General features: G+C 37.2%; 1 protein-coding gene across 1 annotated transcript in view; it reads right to left on the bottom strand.

Moving 5' to 3' along the window:
• Positions 1-1,141: 1,141 nt before the first annotated feature.
• LOC136404256 (uncharacterized) overlaps positions 1,142-27,904 on the bottom strand; it is a 156,906-nt gene continuing 130,143 nt past the window's right edge. Inside the window, exons 5-7 of the mRNA XM_066383636.1 lie at positions 10,148-10,217; positions 4,316-4,465; positions 1,142-1,255 (exon numbers count right to left, since the gene is read on the bottom strand). Coding sequence (XP_066239733.1) covers positions 10,163-10,217 — 55 coding nt within the window. The 3' untranslated portion in view covers positions 1,142-1,255; positions 4,316-4,465; positions 10,148-10,162. The remainder of the gene's footprint in view (positions 1,256-4,315; positions 4,466-10,147; positions 10,218-27,904) is intronic.

The raw sequence follows: 27,904 nt of genomic DNA, 5'->3' as shown, positions 1-27,904 counted from the left end.
CATTCAATCATTTGGTCTTGTCGTCTCCTACCTGTTTGTCCCGTCTAGTAATCCCAGTTGGGGTCCATGTCAGGGACTGCCTCTGGGCCCGTTGGCATCTGAGGGTTTGAGAGGTGGACCTTATCTGCATGAGCCCGTGCCACCATCCGAATCTGGTCCTGTTCATCGGGGGTAAGGGTAGAAGACATAATAATATAAAGATCATGCCAAGTGAGGTCATATGCCTGAGTGAGATATTGGAATTCCTTGGTATAGGCAGTAGGATTAAAAGAGTAGGAGCCCAAATGCTTTTCGATTGCAGACAGATCAGAGAGGGAGAAAGGCACATGAACCATCTTACAACTCCTTCTGTTCTGGCCACCTGGCGAAGAGGGCATAGGAGGTTGTCTCCCTCTTATGGCTCTGAACGGGATCTGGGGGGAGCGCTGACTGGGGAGGAGAAAGAGTGACTGGTATTTGCAGGTGAATGAGAAACAGGATCCGGTGAAGGGAGGGGCGGAGCCCAATAGGATGGAGGGAGTTGTGCTGGAGGGGAAGTGAGTTCTTCTGGGGAGTCAACAAAGGAGGAAAGATCTGGAGCAGAGAGTTTAGCTGAGGTTTCTCTGGCCAAAAAGGGCCTGTGCCATGTAGCAGGCAGCAGAGATTAGGACAGGAGTGCAAATACTAGAAGCCTTGAATGTAAGGGATCTCCAACCATTTCCCAGTTCTTTGGCAATAGTTAAATTGGTAAGGGTGTTAAAATCAAAAGTCCCTTCAGGAGGCCACCTGGTCTGGTTATCCAGTGGGTTCTGTGGCCCAGCCACGGTGGAGAAGAAGAACAGTTTCTTCTTCTTTAGGGAGGGAGAGATTCTGGATAAGGCAATACAGGAGTGTTTTTGAGCCAGGTTTAGATTCCTGTGCCTCTATGGCCACCCCCAGCCCTCGGGGTGATCAGAGATAAGAATTGGCGTCCCACAACTCAAGCTCTGGCCACCACACGGTTAGGTAGAGTGGGAGTGCCCAGGACATCTCCACGGGCACACATGTACTCGGAACAGATAAGAGGTCCCTAATGCAGCTGCGATTACGGACAGGGAGTCTCGGCAGAGAAAGAACTGAGGGGAGACTGGAGGCAGGGGACTTACCACACTATGTGCTGAAGTGGGTGTGAAGTCGGAGGTCCTGGTTCTTCCTTGGAAGAGGAGGGGAGAGAAGCAGCCACAGCAGGCTTCAAGCTCCTCCAGGTTTCAGCACCAAATGTAAGGCATTTTCCCTGCTGAGGAAGAAAGAAGAGCACACATAGCCACCAAGTGTGGAACAGCAAAAGTTTTTCAAATATTGATCGACTTCTGACCTATGCAACTTATGACCATTCGACTTTACGACCACAATCACTAGCCACGACTGCTCCACCTCTGGCAGCACAAGCATTGGCCAGGTGTGAGTACAACAGTGCAGACCAGCTTCCGGCAGCACTACCATCTCCACGTGCACCATTTCAACTGTTATCCCAGACTCGGTACAGCAATTTGTGTTTTGTGTCTTGAATATTTCTTTATCAAACCGCTCCCAAGATGTCTACCAAGAGGAAATTGTCTTTACAAATATTAAACCAGTTGTACTGGTAATGCAGTGTTTTACTTAAACCTGACGAATGTAAAAATAAGAAACAAAATGGTGTAGAGATGATACAAATGGCATAAAATGAACAAAGAAAATTATGAGATATAACAATAATGAAAGAAAATTATGATAAAATATGACTTAAAGATTTTTATAACATCATTTCATAGTACTGTACATATAGCCTACTCAACTTATGACCAAATCGTGTTATGACCAGTCTGGCTGAACCAATCGTAGTCGTAAGTCGAGTACTACCTGTATTTAGTAGAGTACATCCCAGACAAGGTTCTCCAGTCCACAAAACAGGCCAGAGAAGTCACACCGCCTCCCCTGGTTGGGAGTAATTTATAGCGTCGGTAGGGTGGTCGGGTTGATATGATGTGGCAAAATTTCATTGGCGGACATTCTTTTTCAAAGGGCTCCTGGGAAGTTTCTTTTGGCTCACATGGGTGTGGGCGGTTCCAGCCAAAGTCCCCAGGCCTGGTTCCTCATGTGACCTTTCCCATTGCCAACCGACCTCACAGTTATTGTTGTCATTTACCTTCACAACGTTAACTTTGTGTGTTGTACACAGAACATTAATTAAATTAATACAAATTATCTGACTTGAGAAAAATTTATTCTCCAAAATAGCTCCTCTTTTATTATCTCCTCATTGTTTGATGTTTATTTGTTTCATTGTGTTTGCATTATGTTTTTTAATTTATAGTTGGTGTTAATAAAAAATTAACTGGAGTTGAATAGGTCCTATTTTCTTTCTTAGAGGGCTCACTGAGCAATATCTGCACTTAACTGGTTGTTTTCTTAACAAAACACATCCAATTTGACTGATGTGAGGAACATGAAATGCATCGTGAAAATGTTCTACTGACATTTAACTAATACATAGCAAAAGGTCTTTGATAGATTTTTATTTTTTAAATAATTCCTTTTTTCTTTTGAGATTTTACTAAAATAATATTTATATAGTATCTCTGGCACAAACATTTTAGCATTTAACAGCAAGGTAGCTTTGTAAAATCATTAGTCAGCTGGCTGAGTTTATGAATTGAACTAATCTTTCCCTCATCAAAATGACAAGCTTTAACAGAATTGAAGAGTAATTGCATCATTGTGTAGATCCCACTTTTTCTGACTGTCCAAAGTAAACATTATAATCACAGACAAGACTCATCCCCAAATGTTGATGTATAAAACTTGCTGTCCCATACAGTAGAAATTGGCCATGGAAAACCATCAAAAACTTAAGATGTGGCTCTTCTGAATTTGCATAAATAGTAAGCATAAAATATATACCAAATTTCAAACACAGTATAAAGAAAAGAATGCAAAATACCTTATTTGTTTTTTATATAGGTGACATGTTAAAATTACAATAGCTTACATATATTGGTTTCAATTTAATGTTATCAAAGTCACTTGTTTCTTTTTACTTTTTAAATTGGGCTCTTAGAAAACTTATAAATACATAACATGCCTAGCATTTGTGACTTTCTTTGTATTACTTTTGGATGGTGCTGGTCTAGAGCAAATGAAGAAGTGTCTGCAGAGACAGGACATAACAAGTAAAGGGGAAGTATCTCTCCTTTTAATTAGTTTTGTAATGGCGACAGATTTGATGTCAGACTTTTAAAAGAGACAAGACTATTCTCTTCAGTCAAGCAAAACTCCCACTGTGGCTCCTAAGGGTTCTGCCTGAGTGAAACAAATGAGATTAGGCCCATGATGTTTACTTCGTACAAAAACGTTTTCCCTTTTCCAAAACTTTCTTAGTGAGCTGTTGGCTACCAGGCTGTAGAAGTGCACAATAGAGAAGGGATAAAAGAACAATAAGGGAACAATGTGAAAGTATTGTTTTGAAACATGTAACTAGTGCTGTCAGCTGCTGGTTCTTTCCATTTTGTACATTTACATTTCTTGACTGTAGTTGAAGAACATTTCACTGCATGCTACTATCAATCATCCTTAACCTAGAATTGCACTGTACATTAGTAACAGTTAATTGGCATATTTAAAGTAAATAGCTGCTTACTTTTTGTTGTGAAGTTTTTGCATACAAATCTGTAACACCACAAGATTTGTTTGTTTCAATAACAAATATCCCTGTCTGCAAAGTTGCCACTTTTGTCAGTAGATGAATAGAGATACAATCACATTGAGATACACTGCACACTGGAAGACAGCCCAGATGATGTGCGATGTGTAAGCCAGCGCTTCCGGTCCATTGAACACGCCCTTGCAGAGGGAAGAGCACAAAGACGTGGAAAGGAAAGGCAGTGTGAAGTTTTAGAAGGATGGTCAAGAAAGGAAAGGAAAAAAATAAAATGGAAATCATAACGCTGCCTATATATTTTGTACATATTAATGAGGTAAAAGTGATTATTTAGCAGACACTGTCTTGGCCTCTGCCACTTGTTCAATGTCAGGTTCACACTCAGCAAGCAGCATACTTCCTGGAGCTGAGAAAGTGATGTCCTTCTACTTCCCGTCCCCCTCCAAGTCCAGCAGCCAGGAGAATCGGGCCTCTCCCTTGGCAAGCAGGGCTAAAATGGGAACAGGGTAGGTATTTGATAAAAGAATATAAAATGACAAAAATTTCTTTGAAACTGTAAAGCCAATATATTTATAATATATACCTTAAAATCAAATAGTCTACACTATATTTGGGGTGACTCCAGACTCTCCTACACCTAGAGAGGCGAATCTTGACCTGAGTCTCAGCATTTCCTTCGCTCCTTGCACCAAGGTGTCATCTCGTAGTTATGTGTGTACGAGTGTGTATGGTGGTGAGAGGTGCTGAATTAGATGAAGTGCCATCTTTTCCTCTCTCCATAACTCTGAGATAGGATTTCCGTAGAAGCTGCAATATAAATGATTGTCCATGTGGATTAGTGTCACAATCCATAAAAACACTATATACTGACATAAAGTTTAAGATAAATTTAATGATATCACTAATAATAGTACAATTAGAAATCAGATAACATAGCCTGACCAGGCGGTGGCACAGTGGAGAGAGCGTCGGACTGGGATGCGGAGGACTTAGGTTCAAAACCCCAGGTCGCTGGCTTAAGCGCGGGCTCATCTGATTTGAACACAGCTCACCAGCTTGAACTCTTAAGGTCGCTGGCTTAAGCAAGAAGTCACTCTGAATGCTGTAGCCCCTGGTCAAGGCACTTATGAGAAAGCAATCAATGAACAACTAAGGTGCCACAACAAAGAATTGATGCTTCTCATCATCTTTCTCGCTTCCTGTCTGTCCCTATCTGCCTCTCTCTCTCTCTCTCTCTCTCTCTCTCTCTCTCTATCACACACACAAAAAAGAAATCAGATAACATAATGATGTTTTTTTTAGCAATAAACACATTATTTCAACTCTCTTAAGAGGTTAAAGAAGAAAAAAAAGCAACGTGTTTATGGAGATAACCTGGAAACAATTAATCACTGCTCGTTTTCAGTATCATTTCTCTGATAAAATTCAAATTGGAGAAAAATAATTTTTACTTGGCATGTCATTTTGACACATAGTCAGTAATCAGTATTTCTCATTTTTTATGGCCTAATCTAGAGATAGCATTTTTCAGTGCTTGGAATGTGCCAGCACATCCTGCGAAGGTAGGTGTGGTCCGAGCATGAGTCCTTCATCCACCCCCAGGTACTGCATCTACTTTGTAAGAAAGAAGTAGAAAAGTTGCAAATAGTGGTTTCTCAAATATCAGAAAATGTAAAGAGATGAACTTCTCCTTCTCAGTAAAACAATCATGAAGAATTTCCCATCTGTTTGAAATTTCTAATTCTGAACTCTTCAGTTGAGGTCCACATGCTTCCCCGTCTCCCTACAGACTTCTAAATCGATGTTTTGCCATCACTAAGTCAAAACTAAAAATTAACAGTTTCAAAGCTCTCTATCCAATGAAGCTGTCCTGTCTACTGATAGCAACACCAACCAGGCTGGTATCAGGCTTGGGGCTACTTGTGTCTCCTTGTCATAGAGCCTGTTCAACTCAAGATAACATCTTATTCCTTCTCCCGTGTAATGTTTCCGTGATGGATTCCTTTCCTTTCACAACTACCTTTAAAGCCCCAGAGTCATGGTTAACACTTAACTAGATTGCCATGACCTCCTTTTTGTAGGTGGATCCATTGTCTCTATTTTAATCTATCTCACATGAAGTGATGAAATCATGGACTCTCAAGTGATGCTTCTTAAATTGTTTGAACACAGTTAATGCACATGGTTTTTATTCCCTCCCATACATCGTGGACTGATACTTTGGTAAAGTAAAATGAACTTTTGGAAAAGTGACCACATGCTTGTATGCTCACATGCAGCTATGTCAAATTGCTATAGAAGCTTCTAAATGCTGGCTTTGAATCTCTGCAAATGTTCGTTGTAGATCTTTATCAGTTTGCTGGTCTAAATCAGACTGCAGACCAACTCTAAGTAGCACCAACAAACTACCTCCTATCAAATCACCATGATTTTGTGAGCTCACCATTTGCATGATCTCTTTCCAAGCACCAAACAGAAGCATAGAACTAAATTGTCTATTCAGAGAAGTTGCGTCTAGATAAAACTTAGAAATGCTTTTTCTTTCCCATTAAATATACTCTAATTAGAAAGCACTTTAGAATCCTGTGTTAGATAAAGTTGTCAAAGATCTTATGGCAAAGAGGTACCAGGACCTTGATCCAAATATGATAGGGCAAAAGGATACTTCAAATCCTGTGGCCACAAAAGCCTGACAGAGAAGCAGAAAAAATTCATTGAAGCTTATTAAAGAACATTTTAAGAGTATTCTGCAAAAGCAACTAAAAACTGTATCGAAGTTTTTATTACTAAGATGGCCAAATTCAGTACAGAAAGGCAATAAGAAAAAACTTAAATAATTAAATTGTTTTGTACAGTATTCCTTATAGCTAGTAAATTTTTAAAAATCATCAAACTGTTAATTTTGTGTTATATAAACAAAATATCTAGATAAATTTCTGAATTTTTGACCATATCAACTGATGTCACTATGCTGCAGAGACACAGAGATAGATATCTCAGGGAGTTCCTCGCCTTCCAGCAGGGCAGGGTGTAGCAGGGCTAACAGTACCCTCTCCCCCAAAGGTTCGAAGAGTCATAATAATCTCCTTCTTTCTGGGTTCTCATGCTTGAGCTACATTACTTTTCTTACTGTTTTTCTTCAGATACTTTGCAGCACGATCACATCGCATTTTTCTTCAAAACTCTGGCAGATTGTTTGGGCTAGAGATAGATGGAGACAAGAGGCACCATCTGGTGCAAGATCTTTATTCCTTGTTAGCACTACAGGAGTTCTGCTATTTTGCATGGTTCAGGCAGTAGGAAAGGTTTTTTAAATGTATAGATTGAGGAGCTATAAGGTGGTCAAAGCATCCTTAGCACTATCTAATCACATCACTGGTTTCACTGCTGTAAAAGTAAGGGTTTTTTTTTGTTTGTTGTTTTTGTTTTTGTTTTGTTTTTTTCCCAATTCAGATAACCAGTGCCATATGGTTTCATGATTCACAAAGATGGTCCTTGATTATAGATTTGACGATCTCAACATAACTTCCAAGCTTGCCAGAGCTGTGTTACAGCAGAGAGCAAATAGCTCATGATATTTCTCCTCTGATGAGTAAGCTCCAAATCACAGGTTTAAATCTGATCTGGGATGGAAAGAAAAAGAACCATGTCTTCCTGTACCAGTATCCACGCTTCCTCTTCATCAGAGACCTGTGTCTGTTGTATATCATGGGCTTACAGCTTTAAGGGCCAAAAGTTCAAATAATGCCCAGGTTATTCTGTTGTTTTAGACTGAATATATACTTTTCCTTTTTTTCTATTTCTTCTATTTGTTGTAACTCCAAGCCCATCCTGATATTTAGCTACTGTTCTAAAAATCTAGTAACTATTTAATAGACTTTTTTCACCTTTCACACACAATTATAGTCAGTACTTTCTAATGGAATTAGCTAAGAGTTGGGGGCCAGGAGACTTACCTGATGATGCTGAGAAGCTAACTCACAGCTTAAGTGAGGATAAGTGAGAAAATGAACTGGAACAGTGTTTTTGGAAACAAACTAAAAAAAAACCCAAAAAAGTAGGAATAAGTCAAAAAATGAACTGAAACAGTACTTTGGAAACAAACTAAAAAAATGGGACTTATACAAGCTAATCTTGACTACAATTCAAGAACGAGGTTAAAGGAAGTCCTCAGCTGTTAGACTCTGACTTCAGGGGGTACTTGAAGTTATTGCTGTTAAAATGTATTGCCAACAATTTGAAGTAACTGTCTAATGCCATCTTTATCTCTGTGAACTGCTCTGTCATTGTCCTATACAGGAGTAGTCCTCACTTTCTCCTCTCCTCTTGACCAGTTCCTTTGATTTTTTTATTAACTTAAATTAAACCCTCACTTCTCTTTCATACTTCCTCCATATACTTTCTTACCTTACATCTCACCTTTTTAACTTGTAGGGTCTATGAATTATGACCTTTCTCGACTGAGTCCTCTGACCATTTCTTTCTGCCACCTACCATTCCCTCACTGAAAGCCTCCTTTAAAAAAAAATGACTGATTGATTGAATTTTAGAGAGAGGGAAAGGGAGAGAGGGGGAGAGAGAAAGAGAAACATCAACCTGCTGTTCCATCTATTCATGCATTCATTGACTGATTTTTGTCTGTGCCCTGACTGGGGGTCAAACATGCAACCCTGATGTATGGAGATGATGCTCTAACCAGCTGAGCTACCCAGCCAAGGTGAAAGCCTCCTTTTTTAATATCATGAAATGGTAAAGAAATCAGTGGGGATAACTTGAAACAAAAAAGGAAAAGAAGAAATAACTGAACATACTTAAGAAAAATAGAATGCTAGGTTGAAGAAAATAGATGCCAATATGACAACAGAATGTGGAGATAAACTCAGTATTAATATGGTTATCCCATTGCATTTGCTACACAGTTGCAATTGTGTGTGCACAGTTGTGTGCATACACACAACTCAAGTATAACAAGCTTGACAGTTGGTTCTTCACTGATGTTGTTTCATAAAGAGCTATACCACAATTTTATTTCTGTATTTGTCTGAGAGGCAGAGTATCTCACAATGTTTAGCTCATTTTTATTAAAAGCTAATGATTTGTGAGGAGTCTTATTTTTATGTAGCAAATAATTTTCTTCAAAGTTCAAAGGAGGGATACCTGTATACCCCTTGCATCCCTCAGTTTCAGTTTTGTAACTGGACTCTGCTTTAGAACACATGCTCCCAAATTAAACGTGAATGGATATCACTCTGTCTTGATAAACTAGGAGAAACCAACCTCCCTGGGGAAGCTCATTTCTTTTCAATTCTGTATCCGGCAGATAAAAATGAAGGTAGAATTCAAGGAGGGACCAACATCAGTGTGTTTTAAATTGTAATAACTTCCAAAATCTTGGCTTGGGAGATACATCTGAAGTTTGTGAAAATTTAAGATCCAAGTTGTTATCAGTAAATATATCATCTCAAAATCTACAATGGTTCCACAGTAAATATAAAATAAAGGCCACACTTATCAAATTGGCATTTAGAGCTCTCCACAATCTGATAACAACCTGCTATCAGATTTAAACTGCTATTTTTATTCATTAACCATCAGTTCTTTTTAGAAAAATTGATTCATTTTTACTTAAAAACTTTATGTGGAATCCAAGTTTTATCATTTCATTTATATGTATCTCTTTTTGAGACAACCCCCTTCTTATCTCTCAACTTTTCTAAGCAGCATCCTCCCTTTAGATCCATCAAAAAGACTCATGTCATCTAGGTCTCCACCTCAGCTGCTACAAACCACAATAAGACTTCTTCCTCTGATCACTTGCAGAATTGATCTCCCACACCACCCCTTAGGCTCTGATTGTGGGCTGGCTTTGTTTGTTAGTTAACATTTTTTACATAGATTCCATCCTCTATACCAAATTCTACTGTGCCAGGTGCTGTGATTAAGTCCCAGAGTGTAAGTTCCTTGGAGGCAATCACTCATTTCTATGTGCAACCGTTATAGAGCTTAGAAAAGGCACTCATTGTATTTGTCAATGGAACATATTATTGAATTCCTATGTTTTAAATATAAGTGCATAATTGATGTTAAGTGTTCAACTCCAAATTTCTCTAACTGTAGAGACTTTTGCCCAATGGAGGCTGGCTTTATAAAGGCATACTACTAGGCAGGTAATAATATAAGCCTGATCTAAGCCTAATATTACCTAAAAATCTAAGTTATAAAAACAAACTGAAAGTTTAAGAAATAGAGATAAAATTTTAAAATTCCTTTAAAAATCTGTAGTAATGTGCTATGGGTTTTGAAACAACTTTTCAATATAGCTAATAGTTTGAACATCAACAGAGTATTACTCAAGAGATTTTTTAAAATAAGATCTGTAAGTTTATAAAATTATTTTAAACAAAGGGAGAGCTGTAGGATTATCCCATTTAATATTAACAGTAAAAAGAAAACATGCAAAGATTGTGTTGAAAAGATGCTGCGACAAACCTGGCCTGTATCCTCTCAGCTTCGCTCTAAAAGAAGCACTCTTCTGAAGAATGCTGGACAATGAAGTAGTCTAAAAGGAAGTTGGAACAGTAAATTAGGGAAGTTGATCATGTCTCTAAAAATAAATGCAGTGACAAAGACAAATTTTATACCAGCTGCAATGTGATTATGTCTAGATAGAACTCCTGCACAAACTTTTTATGCCAAAGTAACCATTCCATTTAGCCAAACAATTGTAAATTCAGTAAAAAACCAAGTGGATTGACTTCTCTTTCATTGCTGGTCAACTGAACTAACTGAATGTTTAGGCATTAAAAAATGTTGTTCATAACTTAGAGTGGCCTTAGAACTTGAAAAGTTTATAATTATAAAAGCATTTCCTAAGCTCAAAGTAACGTACAAAATGTGTCACAGACTACCAGCTCTCCACCAGAGATGTATGTTTCCCTTCAGAGTGCAGAGTTGTTGATGGAAAATGACCCAGCAAGGGATTCCAACCCTGCATTAAGTTGAGGCCATGTAACTAGTGCTTGTCAAAAAAAAAAAAAAAAAAGAGCCTATCTGGTTAAGAGCTATTTGGAGGCTGAAATGAGATGGTTAAAAAGCCTTTGCTCCTTCTCCACATGTCCTCTTCCCCTATCTGTCCAGGCTCTTCTCCTTTACACACTTTCACTTTTGCTCTATTCTGTTTCTTGTGCTTGGGAAATATTTTCTCATAAGCTAATGTATTAGATAGCTCAGGCTCTTATACAAAATACCATGACGGGGTGGCTTACACAACAGGCATTTATTTATCGCAGTTCTGGACATTGGGAAGACCAAGATCAAGTTTGGCACAGATTTGGCTTTCTGTCAGGCCCCTTTCTAGCTTGCAGGAGGCTATCATTTTGCTGTATCTTCATAAGGTAGAAGGGAGGAAGCTCTGGTACCTCTTCTTTATGTAATCACACTAATCCATTCACAGGTGCCATCATCATGAATCCTCTGAACCAGGGGCAGTCAACCTTTTTATACCTACCGCCCACTTTTGTATCTCTGTTAGTAGTAACATTTTCTAACCGCCCACCAGTTCCACAGTAATGGTGATTTATAAAGTAGAGAAGTAACTTTACTTTATAAAATTTATCAAGCAGAGTTATAGCAAGTTAAAGCATATAATAATAATTACTTACCAAGTACTTTATGTCAGATTTTCGCTGTTTGGCAGAATAAAACTGTATAAAACAACTTACTATAGTTAAATCTATCTTTTTATTTATACTTTGGTTGCTCTGCTACCGCCCACAATGAAAGCTGGAATGCCCACTAGTGGGTGGTAAGGACCAGGTTGACTACCACTGCTCTGAACTTTATATTTTCCCAAAGGCTCCACTTCCTAATACCATCACATCAGAGTTTGCAATTTTGACATATAAATTTGAGAGGACATAAACATTTAGTACATAGAGTAAGATTCTTTCACAGAACCTGATATTTATTAATTTTAAATTGCTTATTTAAAGCTTAAACGGAGGCTTAGAAAAAGCCCAGTTATCTAGTGGAAACTGAGACCATCTATGCATCATAATTCAACATTTGATTATAATAAGACTATTGATGATGACAAGAATAAAAAGTGAATAGTTGTTTTTAGAAAAAAGATTCTTTAAAATAATTCATTAAAGTAAATATCAAGTTCGAAAGGCTTTCCTTTTTAGTCTTTCAAAAGGGAAAAAAATTATTGTCACAGTTAAAACTGAACTAGACAGCTTAAGAATTCTCCTTATCAGAAAGGGAAGACTGTCACCCCAATAAATTTAATTTTAAAATTATAAAAAAATAAAGTAAAATAATTTTTAAAAAAGAAAGGGATGACTGTTTTAGCCTGTTGCTATTTATTCCCCTCAAGGCATTCATTGGCAAAGCCTACAGGGCATTAGGGTAGCCTTGTGTTGAACTGACTGCTTCAACCACAGTCCACCCAAAGAGGTCTCCTGCAGAGCCCTTACCGTTACTCAGTGCCAAGCACTGCAGTGCCTTCCTAACTACTTAGTGTGGAGTGAGCTCTTATCTGTACTGCAATCTTGTGGAGCCACACATTACCCAGAAATTGGACCGAGAAAAATATAAAGTTAGGGTCATGTGAATGAAAAAGATTGAAAAAAAACCAATGTGTTCATAGATCTTAGAAATGACAACAGCTTACTTAATTTTACAATTTCTTTTATTGTTAGCTGATAGAATCATTTACAAGGGAAAACAAGAAGTAGTTTTAGCAAAAAAAAAATCCCATTATTTTAAATATAAAAGAACTGCTTTTCCTTGGTTTGAGCTGCTTTTCTGCTTTACCCCAACTGTGCTGTTACTTGGCATTTCCAAATTTAATACTGCTTCTGACCATTCTTAATTGCACTGTAATGGGTGTGAAGCACAGGAGTATGTGCAAACAGACTCTACTTTTCTAGTCTTTGACTGTTCCTTGCCTCTGGCCTCTGTCAGAGAGGCTTGCTAACTGCATCTCAGGGGAGCAATCACACGGCTTGACTCAGCCTGTGGCTCTGACTATAGGGACTTCCTGAAGTCACAACCACTTTGGCGTCTAGAACTGGGGCACTGCGTGTCTACTCTTCATGAAATTCAGAGATTGCAAGGGAAGTGTGAAACGTGAGAGCTGATTAGGGATGCACCTTAAATGGTATCAAGGGAGTGAGTTAGCAATGCAAAATATAAGATAATATAAACATAACATTCACTACCAGTTGATCACTTATGTGAGTGCCAGGAAAAAAAACAAAATACAACAGAAAAAGAAAAAAACCAGATCAGCAACAAATACAAGATTTCCTCAAAGATAATTTTGCATACAATTTCATGGGGAAAAATGCATAATAAATGACATGGAATGATGTGCCAGAAAAAATTTGATATGTCTATTTGTCTTTCTGGAACTTGCTTGGAATTAATCATTTCTAATGGGTATGTAGTCCGTCTTATACATACACCCTTTCTTTCTTACACATTATTGATTGAGAGAATTTGAAGTTAGAAGGTGCAATTATTTTGGCTGTGTTTAACCTTCTTCTGTGACTACAGAAGATTCAATTCTCACACTTAAGAAGCCAAAGTAATTTTAATTCAGGGATTTCTTTTTTAATTATTAGTTTTTAAGGAACATAACATCATGCTTAACAGAGAATTCCTTTCTTCCTCAGAATTCTGGTGTAGCTATTCTCCTGTCAGCCTAGGCTTTCAGAAAAAAGAGAAAGAATCTTCATAAAAGCCTTGGCCTAATTAACGAGAATGAACTAGATTTTATGATGAACAATTTATAGGCAGTTAATAGAGCTCGTACACCGTAGCCAGGAGCTAAATAATTTATCATAAAAGGAATCTCAGTTACAATCTTAATTCCTCTTCTCTTACTATTGCAACCAACTGCATTTACAATCGCCACTTTTATTAGTTTTGGTTTACTGACAAATGATGTTGCATTTTATAGAGTCATAAATAATGAAGCCTGTGCCTGACCAGGCGGTGGCGCAGTGGACGGAGTGTCGGACTGGGATGCCAAGGACCCAGGTTCGAGACACCGAGGTCACCAGCTTGAGCACAGGTTCATCTGGTTTGAGCAAAGCTCACCAGCTTGGATCCAAGGGGTCGCTGGCTCAAGCAAGGGGTTACTTGGTCTGCTGAAGGCCTGCAGTCAAGGCACATATAAGAAAGCAATCAATGAATAACTAAGGTGTCGCAACACGCAACGAAAAACTAATGATTGATGCTTCTCATCTCTTCGTTCCTGTCTGTCTGTCCCTATCTATCCCTCTCTCTGTCTCTGTAAAAAATAAATAAATAAATAAATAACGAAGCCTGTAAGTGCAACACATACGTGTCTCTGTGCATGTGTTTCATATTCTTTAAAAAACAACGTACTCTTCTACACTGTTATCTCTAGATAAAAATATTTTTTAAAGAACTCATTAGAATTCCTCATACTAGCACAAGTATAGTAATAATAAAAATAATAGCAAACTGTTTATTAGCTAACCTACATATTTGTTGAAAAGAAACTGATATATCTCTAAAAGGACAAGACAGCTGTTGTAATGAGTCACAAATGATAAATATTATACTTTTTAAAATCATGAATAAGGTAAAATAACAAATATCCAAATATAATTTTTAAAGGGCAGAATTTAAAGTAGGTGAGACTCAGAACATATCATCGCTTACTATTTGGTGCCCTACTGCTATTCCTGTTTTAAACTCATAACAAAATATAGCACACATTGTGTGGGCACAATTGGGTGACTACATATATATTGTGATCAGACCAGCTACATCTCATTGATCCACTGATCTCTAGAGGGGTTCTTGAAGTCCTCAAATCAGATAGCACTTCCTCCATTAAGGCTTCTCTGACCACTGATATCCCTTTTAGATCCTTCTTATCATCTTAATCTTCCTCTACCACAAAAACAAAGATAATTGGGTTTTAATTGGCTGATTAACGTTTACATTCCTCATTGACTGTGAGCTCTAGGATAGTGAGTACCACTGTATTCTGACTCCAGAGTCAAACACATGCCTGAGACATAATATATTTGTGAACAAATCATGTTCCTGGTTTCTAAAGCCTGTCACTATAAGTGAGCACAAATCATCCTAGTTGTATAATCCAGCAATAAGTGGTCACTGAAATAGACAGTGAATTAGTCTGTATTTTTAAAAGTAGAATATTCAAAAGTTATGACTTTTTGTACTCCTTTCTTATGACAAGAATTATAAAGAACTTTAGGCCCTGGCCGGTTGGTCAGTGGTAGAGCATTAGCCTGGCATATGGATGTCTCAGGTTAGATTCCCAATCAGGGCACCCATCTACTTCTCCCCTCCTACCCCTTCTCTCTCTCTCTCTCTCTCTCTCTCTCTCTCTCTCTCTCTCTTCCTCTCCTGCAACCATGGCTCAATTAGTTTGAGCACATTGGCCCTGGACACTTGAGGATGGCTCTGTGGAGTCACCACCTTAGGCTCTAAAAAATTGCTCGGCTGAAAGCATGGCCCCAAATGGGCAGAGCACCCACCCCATGCAGGGGTTGACAGCTGGATCCTGCAGCAGCTGGATCCTGGTCTGGACTCATATAGGAGTCTGTCTCTTTATCTCCCCTCCTCTCACTTGGAAAAGAAGGAAAATAATATTTTTAAACATTATGTTCTATTTAGATCTTCCACATTTTTAAAGGAACATGTTTCAATAAAAAAATAAAAGTAATAGAGAAAATAAGCAATACTAGAATAGAAATACAGACAAGTTCAGAGAAATATGATTGACCTGAAACAGACGTGCTAATGGTTACATTAATCCTAGTCTCTGGGGACACAAAGAAAGTGCTGCCTATTCCTTGAATGAACAGAGCCATGAACCATTGTAAAACTGTTTAAGCCCCATAAGTAACAGCTTCCTGACCTAACAGGCTATGAGATACAAGACTATACGTCTGTGGGTCCATTCAACAGTCAATTTTTCAAGTTACTAGGGATTTAGTTCTGCCTTCCAGACAACAGTTTTGGTATAACTGATCAAATTACAGCTTATGGTCAATTTCAATTTATTATCAGTTACATCCAAATATGAAACTGACCTCACTTTCATCCAGGGTTTCTTATCTCCTATCTAGAGGTTATGAAGGTAAAATCTATCATTTTTTTATAGCAAGATATTTTTTCCAGTAAAATAATGGAAATGATCTTTCCCTCTCTGATTCACCCATCACCACAGAAAAGCTGAGGCTCAACAGCTGTCCCAGGAAGCAGGTCCATGGCTGCCAAATCACCCGTGAGAAAACAGCAACCCCAGCACACTCAGAATGGCTAGCAAGAGAATACAGCTGAAAGTCTGCTAGTTACCTAACACCATTTCCAATTCCTCCCCTGTCACTGAAGTGCAGAGACCACTGCAGAACATGCCCCTAGCAATGTCTACTGAAGATACCAGCCAGCAGGGGTATGCCAATCCATGACATCTATGAGAGATGGAACCAACAGCTCTTCTGCCCTAAGTCAAAATAAAACCGATAAATGCTCTTTCATAGTTCCTAATGCCAACTAAAAATAACAGAGGTGGTTAGTTCAGACCTGAGATTCACCTTGGAGATTTTTCCTAATTGTACATATCCAAAAAAATGTCTTTTTTCCAAATGGAATTGGTCATTGACATGTGGATGTGCTCCTAATAGCAAAATAAAAATATTCCCTGCCTGAAGCATTATAATAAAGTTGTCTTTTTCCATTTCATTGTCTCCGAACATTTAATCAATTGGCATGACATCTGGAACAGGTCAAAAGGAGCTAGCTACCTCTATTAATTTATAATTGCAATAGTCATTAACTTATTGATGACACATTCTTATTGCTTTAACTTATTTTTAACAGTTTTAGTTTTAGTTTCTTAAATGTTTTCAAACTGTACAATATCTTGGGAGTCAAGAAAAGAGACCTGAACATACTTTGTCTGCAAAAAACTTAGCCTCCCGTAAGAGGGTCTCTTATTGCCTAATTAATTTCAAGAGCCTGAGAATATCTTCCTATTAATTCTGTTCTAATTTTTATAAAAAAATAAAAATTTCAAAATGTATTTCATTGTCCTAAGACAAAACTGGGTATATAGTAGAAGTTCCAAATTTATTAGCTCCTTTCTTTTTCCAGTTTAGAAAAGGATCTGTTATCAGTTGTTTCCAAATTCATGAGAACATTAATAATTTTCTTCTACCTGCAGTATTGTCTCTTCACTAGTTATAAAATGAAAGCCTTGTCTCTGTCTCCCTGTTAAAGGGGGTGTGTGTGTGTGTGTGTGTGTGTGTGTGTGTGTGTGTGTGTGTGTTTGGATGAGGAGAAAGGTGGGAGAAATGAAAGAAATACAGATACTTCCTAGGATGCACAAAGTAAGCAGTTACCCCAGACTACCTACACATAAAACTAAATTTGCCCTTTCTTCTTCCCCTCCCCAGCCTCTTAGGAAGGACCAGCTTCCCTGTCTTTATCTTCCCTGCATTTACAAGATTCTGATGACCCTATCTCAGTTCTGGCAGCAGCACAGAGCTAAGTACTTTACTGACAAGACAAGGCTTGTCCCAGGCAGACAATGGGAAGTAGATAACTGTTAAAAAATGCCTCATTCCAAACATGGGAAAGAATTAGATAAACTGCTTTGGCAATGATTTACCTTAGTAAGGAATACCATGAGAAAAGGCATTCCTTAGCACAATGGTGTGTACATGACAACTGGTTGTGTTCATTTACTTATTTTGCATAAGTTGTGATTAACAGTCTACATTTTTTCTGATATTGTCTTTATCTTATTGTGACTTTTATGTCTTCAACAATGGCTGTGTTTCAAATACTTGAAAACAAACCGAACAGACATCCTCTACCCTATTACTAAAAATATTACAAATACTAGCTAACTTGGGGAATCTGCATCCCATATTTCTTCCCTACCGAGCTTATAAAATGTCTGTGCCTAAATGTATTCACAGGCAAATTTTCCTGCTGAACATAAGTATACTGACAAAGCCATAGTCACTCTTACTCGTGCAGGCAGAAAGGCAGAACAAGAACCAAATTGCACATACAGTTCAGGCCATCTCTGAATGGCACACCCTCTCTACAGAATGTGGGCCACACATCTAGACATCTTAGTATTTTGACATAAGTCTTGTCGGATAGAAGATTCCATGCTACTAGATACACTTCTTTTGAAAATGTCATCCAGGGTAGAAATTGATTTTCTGCCTCAAATGCAGCTGCTGCTCTGAGAAACCTCCTATCCTATTAAAAGTTTCCTTGTTCCATCTACATCGAGACATAAGCCACATGATGGAATTGACATATTTTTAAGAACTTAAAATTCTCATTCATTCATTCATTCAACAACTGGTATACAAATCACTGCTCTAGATGCTGGGGATATCACTGTAAACAAGATAGCAAAGGTCTCTGCTCTTATGGAACTACTGTCCATTATCTCAGATAGTGTATTATTATCAAACAATAATATAAAACACAGCAATTTGCAAAAGAAAGACTCTTTTGAATTGGACAAAGAAAACCTCTCCCAAAGCTGTCATAACTGCAGATAGCAAACAACCTGGTAGATAAAACAAAGGATTTGGAGACAGAAGATTCCTGTTTCTAATTTCTCAAATGTCTTTAGGCAAGTTCTTGAAAGACTTCTACATTTTAGTATACAGTTGGTAGCCCAATTGGACATTTTTCATTCCTCCTAAAAAGGTGAATCATGGTTTAACTTGATAAACTTCCCATTATGATATTTATATTATGACTGAAAACCACCTCTTTTTAAATGTGAAGACTCTAAATCAATGGTTCTCAATCCTGGATGCATAGTAACTTATAACCCTGACCCTGCTGGCATTGCTTTAAATGCTGAAATAAATTCTGTGGGATGAACTAGTGGGAAGGCTTTAGCAGTGTAATCCAAAGGCAGCTAAGAAGAGGTTGGGGTAGGAGTCTTGCACGAGTGCTAACTCCATCTCTGGAAGTTCCACTATCTTATTGAATACCACCTAATATAAATTATAAAAATTTGAGTAATTTAACATTTTCAAAGCAAATTTATTCTAAGACTTTTATCCCTATCTTAGGGCAGGGGAAAAAAATGTGAAAATATTATCAAGCATGATTCAGATTGGAGGTGATATATATGTTTGCGGTGTTACCACATTAGTTATTTTTTCAAGTTATGCAAAAAAAATCACTTTCTCTTAAAGTCAAGTACTACCATACTCTCTTCAAAAGATTTTAAATTTCACACCTCCAGCCACACATTAAATTAGTAGTCCAAACCAGATGGAGATTAGTGTTTTAGTTCGAATGGTTGATTGGCAAAGTCTTTGGTCCTATTGCCCATAACTCTTATTTTAGCCTTTAGGCCTATTAGTGCTTTGCTTGACTTCTAACTTTAAAGTGCATTTAAACTGTTCTAATTTTTTCTCTTGAGGTACATAATTTTTCATACCACAGCCACCTAGAATGGCTCAAAAACAGATTTTTAATTGAATTTATTGGAGTGACTCTGGTTAACAATTTATTGGAGTGACTCTGGTTAACAATTACACAGGTTTCAGGTGCCCTATTCTACAACACATCTCTGTACACCGTATCGTGTGTTCACCCCCACATGTCAAGTCTTTGTCCATCACCAATTATTACCCCTTATACCAGGGGTCCCCAAACTTTTTACACAGGGGGCCAGTTCACTGTCCCTCAGACTGTTGGAGGGCCGGACTATAAAAAAAACCTATGAACAAATCCCTATGCACACTGCACATATCTTATTTTAAAGTAAAAAAAAAAAAACGGGAACAAATATAATATTTAAAATAAAGAACAAGTATTCAATATATTTCAATCAACAAACTGACCAGTATTTCAATGGGAACTATGCTCCTCTCACTGACCACCAATGAAAGAGGTGCCCCTTCTGGAAGTGCGGCAGGGGCTGGATAAATGGCCTCAGGGGGCCACATGTGGCCTGCAGGCCATAGTTTGGGGACCCCTGCCTTATACCTTCCTGTACCTCCCCCATCGCACAGTCACTACATTATTGTCGTGTCCATGAGTGTTTCTCTCTCTCTTTTTTTGTCTAATTTTATCCTTTTTTTGCTCAAACTTGATAGATCATTAAAAATAACCAAGAATGAATTCAAAGATGAGTCAGAAGCATTTTAATAAACAAACACATTTAGGCACTGGTGGGTAGCTCTTTTGGTTAGAGCATCATCCTCATATGCTAAGGTTGCAGGTTTGATCCCTGGTTAGAGCACATATAAGAATCAACCAGTGACTGCATAAATGAATGAAGCAACAAATGGATATTTTTCTGTGTGTGTGTCTATGTCTCCCACCCTTCCTCTATCTCTAAAAATCAATCAATAAAAAATAATAATAAAAATAAATAAATATATTCATAAGCCAGTACCTTTTCTCGTCGTGTTTTCTATCACCCCTAACAAACACCCATTTCTTCTTTCTGTTCACCCCAATTTTACTTAATTTTCAAGGCTCAACTCTATCCACATACCATTTTCCCTTTACCAATCTCTAGAATGCATATATATCATTAATTTTCTTCCCACTAATAATTCTTGTGTCTGATTTAACTAAAGTATAAGTCCCTGGAAGACTAAAAGCATATCCTACACTGCTGTCCCTCAATAACTCTTCTTTAATTAAACTAGAATCAGGCACACAATGGGGACTTGGGCAATCCCCTACAATGGGGATGATGGGCAATAAATGGAATTGGTTTTGGAGAAGTTTTCTTGCCTAGGGCTATAGGATTAAAACTTGACTTGTATCACGTATTCGGAAACAAATAGTAGACTAGACCCAGTAAGCATGTTCCTGGCTAGAAACCAATAGTTTTGGAGGCAGGAGAAAAGATCGCAGAATCTGAAGACAGAACTAGATTTGAAAGTTAGTTCAGTCACTCGTCTGTAAAATAGGCTCACAGAATTGCAACAGAAATAAATACCATGTATGTAAAGCAGCTGTATAGTACACATTAGGTGCTCAGGAAATGATAGTTATTATTATGATGGCCCAATATAGTTTGAAAAAAATAACTTTAATATATTTTTGACTGGAAATCCAGAATTAGATGAGAGATAAAAAATTGTAGGCAAAATTAAAATCTATGAGAAAGATTAAATGTATCATACTGAACATTTGGATCCAAGTGAAATTTCAATTTGTGTAGAAAGAGGCCTTCCTTTTGGCTTTTCTCTTCTTATCCCAGAAACACATCGTGTGTGTTTTTTTCTCTTCTTTTGTTTACTCTTATAAAGTGTTAAAGTTTTCGTGTTCTAGAAACCATAACAATGTGATACAAAAGAAAGAACTCAAGATGTGAAATCAACATATATGTGTAAGTCTCACTGGAAGAAACTGAGCAAATATCTTATTCCAGCACTCTGGTTCAGTCAATTGTAAAATGAGCATACTTACTGCACAATGCTCTTGAGAAAAGTAAGAGAATGTATAAGATGCATTGGAGTTGAAATCAGCCAAACAATCCAGCCATCAAGTAAAAATATCTGTTGATACTAAGTTGGTACTTATTATTTACTATAAGCAAAGAACCATGAAAGGGACAAAAAAAATAAGAACTATAGAATCCAGTCCAGGAAAGCTACTTGCCAATTGGACAGCAGTTCACTTAAAAGGTACATAAAACTAAATTAACATAGTGTCAACTCTGAAAATACGGAGCACTATGTACTGTGTGATGACACACAAAGCTTGATTACTATCAACTTCCTAAGGTTACCACTCAATGGCCACCTCAACAGAGCTCTAACTCTCTTCTGGAAGCCTAATTTCCCAGGTCTTGTTTGGGAGTTGTTTCAGCCGATTTGGAATGCAGGTTACCCCCAAACATGTGCTGACTTCCATCTGCTGTTTGCTCATGCTCCTTCTTTGCACATCTAACCACTGACCTACCAAGAATTTTTCCTCTTCTAAACATCCCTTCCATCTATTACCACACATGTTAAACTTCCTTTTCCCATGAAGCTTCCCTATGTTTTCATAATAACTGTCCATTTTCTAATTTTGAACCCTTATTTCATTTTATTAGGGCCTCTTTGTAGCAGTTTATATAGTCTATTAACATATTGTCTCATCCCTCTTGGATTATAAGACAGAAAGTTTAACCTCCTTCACCTTATACCACTCCTAACAACTTGCTCATGATAAGTATTGAATTTAAAAATGGAATTTACTATTAGAGTCTGGATGAGATGCTTATATATATCATCACAACCTTGATTTGGACAAAACAACTTTCATGCTACCTCATTCATTTATTCCTTTACTTGTCAGTGCTTATGTTGTGTAAGCCTATGGGATACATGCAAGTAAACAGCTGATTGCAAAAGCGGGTGACAGGGCTTTGATAAAATAAGTACAAAGTGTGTGTAAGAGGAGAGGGGATAAATACTCATTCCTTAACACTCTCCAAAGTGCTTTTAGTGACTAAGACGAGAATTTTCTCAGTTGGTGATCCATGCATCAGAAAGTGGACTTTGACATCAGTGTTTTCTCCAGAAAAGGTAGGAGCAGAATGATTCAAGCTCATTCAGAGAAGAGATAAGAAGAAAATATATGGAGACACCCCCCCCCTCCTCTGCATATTGAACTTGTAATCCTCTATCAGAATACTATATTGGGCAGGTTGATAAATATTTTCATTTTCCTAGTAAAATTTCATGTTACATAGAAGCAATTATTACAATTCTATCTTTTGGTTCTCACTTTCATTTTTACTAATTCAGGACAACTGCATCTCAGAAATAGTGGGGTTAAAATATGGCAAACATCTTAGTTCCAGCAGCAATAAACTTAAGGTTAGAACATAATGCTTTTTGTATAATTCATCTTGTATGGCCAGGGGCCACCATCATGGCCATTCACATGCAGATTCTCATTGAATTCGGGCAGAAGGTAAAGAAATGGCAGAGTTGGAGGATGGTGGGCCATTCTGTTTATTGGTGTCTCACCAAGACAAGCAAGCCACAAGAAAAGCCAAGGGAAAATGCTTTTCCCATAGAGGGCAAGGGCTCAGGGAGGCCTCTGCAATGCTGATAGCAGGAACCAAGAAAGAGTGAGAGCACCTGGTCTGACTTATTTTATAGTGTAGAAAATTAAAGCCTTTAAGCAAATATACAAATAAGAAAGTCTCTGATACAAAGCCACTAATCTGAGGCATAAATGGGATTCCTCATGAGAATACACCACCTCCTACCCCCCTATCTTGCAACAGTCAAGGGTGTGGGCAAAAGCTTAGTTTTGAGAAGACCTTAGTATTAGAAGGGAGGGAGAGGCTTTGCCTTAAAACTAAGCCTTAGGTTATAATGACTATGTCAGCTTACAGCCTGTCTCCCACACACAAAGCGAGCAAATGTATACATCATATTTACAAACTTATTTGACCAACACATCTCTATTTCTCCTTTTGGATTAGAGATTATAAAAACGGGATTTTATACAGTGGCTGGTGACAAAATATATTTCTTACTAATGTGTAATATTTGCTACATTAATAATTTTATGACTTTAATTCTTGATAAGAACTTAATTGTGTCCCATGTCCCTTTTTCTTGCAGCTCAATAAAAACTGTATATTTCCTTAGTTAGGCTTCATTTGAAGACTAGAAGACAGTGCCGGAGTGATTTCTTACTAATTCCCCTATCTACAGCCAGGAGAGAAATGGAAGTAGTGTTGTCAGTGTGGTTTAGTGAGAATGAGTATCTTACTGTTCTGAAAGTGTGGCTTTCCTTTGCACAGTTAACCGCACCAAAGGCCAGGGATATAGAGGCGACTGAAACTGAACACTGCAACAAGGGATGGGTTTCTCCCCTTCCTGGCTCTGCGGAGAAATTTCATTGATTTTAGTAGAGATGGAAAGGGAAAATTGGGGTCACCTACATGTTATCATACTGTCTTTCCTCTTTATATTCTATGCTTTACCAGAAATAGAATCTTAGTCCTTCCTGCTTGATTTCAACATTTTGTTGTGCTACTGCATTTACAGTCACTGGGAATGCTATATCACTTTATTCTGGGCTCAAATGTTTCAAAACAACTACAAGAAAGGCTAGATGGAAGGAAACAAACATTTGCTAAACGTCTAATCCCGGTTATACTCGGAGTTTCTAATCAATTATTTCTTTGATCTCCAGGGTTCACAATTGCCGTTGCCAATATGATCAGAAATGAAGAAAGCAGATCGGGCGTGAGGAACAAGGAACCCTCTGAGTTCAGTCTTTCCTTTTCCACTTCTGATAGAGAAATGAGTACAGAAAAATGTTTAAAGATAACATTTGTGACATTCTGTAATAACAGAGCAAATGCAAAGATGAATTGCAACTGATGCTGGATCACAGCGTCAGGCAGGCCAGCGGGAGTGATAGCACTGGGACAAACTGAAAGGCGCACATCTCATCAGAAAAGATTCGCAACTCTAGACCACGGTGGCCACGCTGACAGCTCTTCTAAATATTTAAGTGACGCTTAAGAGCTTCATTCTCCTCTATACCCATTTTCTACTGTGATGTAAAAGATAATCACACACTTAGTAGCCTAACCCATTATAAATGTATTACCAATCAGTTTTCCTGCTCAGGAGTTTGAACACAAGTTACTGGGTCCCATGCTCAGTATGTTGCCATGCTAAAATTGAGGTGTTGGCAGGTACTACAGTCACATCTGAAACTGCAGGGTCTACTTTCAGATTCACAGGTTGATGGTTGAATTCATTTCCTTACAGCTGTATGACCAAAAATCTTCATTTCTTGCTAGCTGTTCACTGGGGACTACTCTTAGCTTCCGGAGGCTGCTCTGGCACCCTTGGCCTGCACCAGTGCTGGGATTCAGCTGGTTGGCACCAGTTCGGCAAGAACCAATACCCAATTTTTTGTTGAGTTCGGCAAACCAGTTGTTAAAATGACACTTGTAATCAGGGTTCTCTCCAGGGTGGGCCCCTGGGCAGCTGCCTAATGTGGGAATCACAAATTTACATTCCTTACTTTTTTTTAACATTCATCTGCACAACAGCGTATTTTAAGAGCCCATACTAATGTTCATTTTATCCATAGGTGTAAAAACTTTGACAAAACTATGTTTGTAATATTTATTTATTCATTTCATAAAACTCATTATACCTTTGATGAAACACTACATTTTAATTCCCTTGCATTTGTTACTTCGGTAAACAAACATATAACGTGAAGAGAAAAAGTACCAAACAACCAGGGGTGACAAACTGTCATTGGAAATAACTTACAGTTTTATGTTTTTGTCGGGTATTATTCAATATTTTTTATTAATATTTTAAAACTTTTTTATAATAATCTATTTTTGTGTACCACTTTTATTGTTCTTAAGTATTAAATTCATGAAATAATAAACTACCTTTCAGGATATTATGTATTTTTGTACTTAAAACAGTCATTAAGGGCAGAAAACCGGCTGTTAAATTATTTGACTCCCACCACTGACCTGCATCCTTCTCCATAGGCCCTCTCACTACATAGAAGCTCATTTCTTCAAGGCTAGCCAGGGGGAATTTCTGACCTCTTTTAAAAGAGTTCACCCAGGATCATCTCCATATTGATTAAATCAAAAAGAAATTCATAGAAACCCAAAGGACATCTGTAAAATCCTTTCTGCCATACAGTGCATCAGATTTACAAGTCTTGTTCTTATCCAAGAGAGAGGGTTCTCCACCGGGGGAGGGAATCGGGGTTATTCTGGAACTCTAGATGCTACAGCACTTTTTCTCAGGCATCCCATATAAGTAGAGCACTCTTTTTTAAAACCGAGCTGTGAAAAGCCACAAATACTATGGTCCTTTCATTTTCTACAACTGTTTTGGCCTTTTAGCATTATCTTATCACATGTCTGATTGGTCTGATGCCATCAGATAATGGGATAAGATAATGCTAAGAGTACCTGTCATGATTTTTGAAACTTCAGTGTTGGAGCCTTTTTCCTGCCATTTGATAAGTATAATAAATAGTTGTCACCAGTGTAATTGGCACAGAAGCTGACTATGATGTCAATAACAGTTACAGTTTTTGTAACTGCAATGTAGGTTGATTCTTGAAATCCTAAATTTATCATCAGTACAGTCTATTCAAAGGGACATAGTCTCTTGATACATAGAGAAAATTCAAACTTCAAAGCATTTCAGGAAATGACAGGCATCTGAAAGTCTTATTTTTATTCCAGTGAAAATACCTTTCACCAAGAAGTTAAAATTTTTAAAAAAATGTAACAGGAGTTAATAAATAAGAATTGTATAAAGTGCTATTACTCTCAGAAAGAGAAGTCATAACCATGTTGATTTAAGAAAATCTTTAAGCATAGGGAAAGTGTATGGTAAACTCAGATCTCACAATGAAAGAAAAATGTCTCGAGGAGTTTTCTGGGAGATCTTTTTAGTTTGTTTGCTTCTTGCATATAAAAATCTTTTATATCATTTTAAGGATAAACTATAAGAAATATTTATGTTTGGAGAAGAAATCTATCTATAGGAATTCAGATTAATTTTAAAAACAGGTAAATAATCTTATAAACAAAATCAATGATTTCCCTCAGGTGCTTTTGAAAATAAAAAAAAAATCAAATCAGTTCTGGCTGTCTCATTTGTTGTTTAAACACTAAAGAGCAATGCATTGGACTTTAAAGAGCAATTGTATTTATTTTGGACTCTACACATCATGTACAATCATTCATAATTCAGAAAAGGACATTGAGCTTTCTAGCTCTTCTCCTTTAAGAGTGGCAGTTGAAATAAACAATTGGCTCACTTCATGCATGGAAGAAAATTCTCCAAACTCATCTTAAATCTTTAATTGGATAAATTACAACTTAGTTTAAAAGAGAAGTATTTTATACTTCACCAGTTCTTATTGATGAATCTCTCAGGCTCAAATTTGAAATTTGTTGTGTCAACTAAATGATGATAAGTGGATTGACATACTTTTTATAGTACAAAGATTAGATCAATTCAACCAAATGTCAATATTTCACCCCATCTGATTTTCTGATTTTCAACACAGCATGTTAATAAATACTTATACAAAATGTTAATGTGTATGTATATATCTGTATACCTACAGATATATACGTGTATATCTTTATAAACTGCAAGACATATATATATATACATATATACATATATTATTTGCAGCTTGAGAACTTTTGAAGTTATACACATATAATCTTAACTTGGACGTTTAATGTGATAAGTAATCATTTCTGGGCACTTTTTGATTGTGCCAAGGATAATCTTGCAAAACTTGTGACAGGTTTATTCTTGTTATTTGATAAAAGCAATAACTTTAACTGACTAAATAAAAGGTGAAATCAGTTATAGCAAATAATAATGATAATTCATTTTAAAAACATTTTCTTATTTTATTTTTATTATATTTAAAGATAAGAGCAAAGACCTTTCACCATTCTTATTCAACATAGTCCTGGAAGTCCTAGCCACAGCAATCAGACAAGAAGAAGAAATAAAGGCATTCAAATTGGAAAAGAAGAAGTAAAACTATCATTATTTGCTGATGACATGATACTGTACATAGAAAACCCTAAAGTCTCAGTCAAAAAACTACTAGACCTCATAAATGAATTTGGCAAGGTGGCAGGATATATAAATTAATATTTAGAAATCAGTAGTATTTTTATACACCAACAATAAACTGTCTGAAAGAGAAATTAAGGACACAATTCCCTTCACTATTGCAACAACAACAAAAAAAATTAGTACCTTGGAGTAAATTTAACCAAGGAGGTAAAAGACTTCTACTCAGAAAATTAAAAGACATTGAAAAAAGAAATCACGGAAGATACAAACAAGTGAAAGCATATACTGTGTTCATGGATAGGAAGAATAAACATCATTAAAATGTCTATAATATCCAAAGCACTCTATAAATTCAATGCAATTCCTAATAAAACAACAATGGCATACTTCAAAGATATAGAACAAATATTCCAAAAATTTATACAAAATCCAAAAATAACATGAATAGCCTCAGCAATCTTGAAAATGAAGAATAAAGTGGGAGGTATCACACTTCCTGATACCAAGTTATACTATTAAGCCATAGTAATCAGAACAGCTTGGTACTGATGTAAAAACAAGCATACAGATCAACGGAACAGAACAGAGAACCCAGAAATAAACT

This window comes from Saccopteryx leptura, chromosome 4 (assembly GCF_036850995.1).
Source record: "Saccopteryx leptura isolate mSacLep1 chromosome 4, mSacLep1_pri_phased_curated, whole genome shotgun sequence".
NCBI lineage: Eukaryota > Metazoa > Chordata > Mammalia > Chiroptera > Emballonuridae > Saccopteryx > Saccopteryx leptura.
This window is presented reverse-complemented; position numbering and strand designations above follow the sequence as displayed.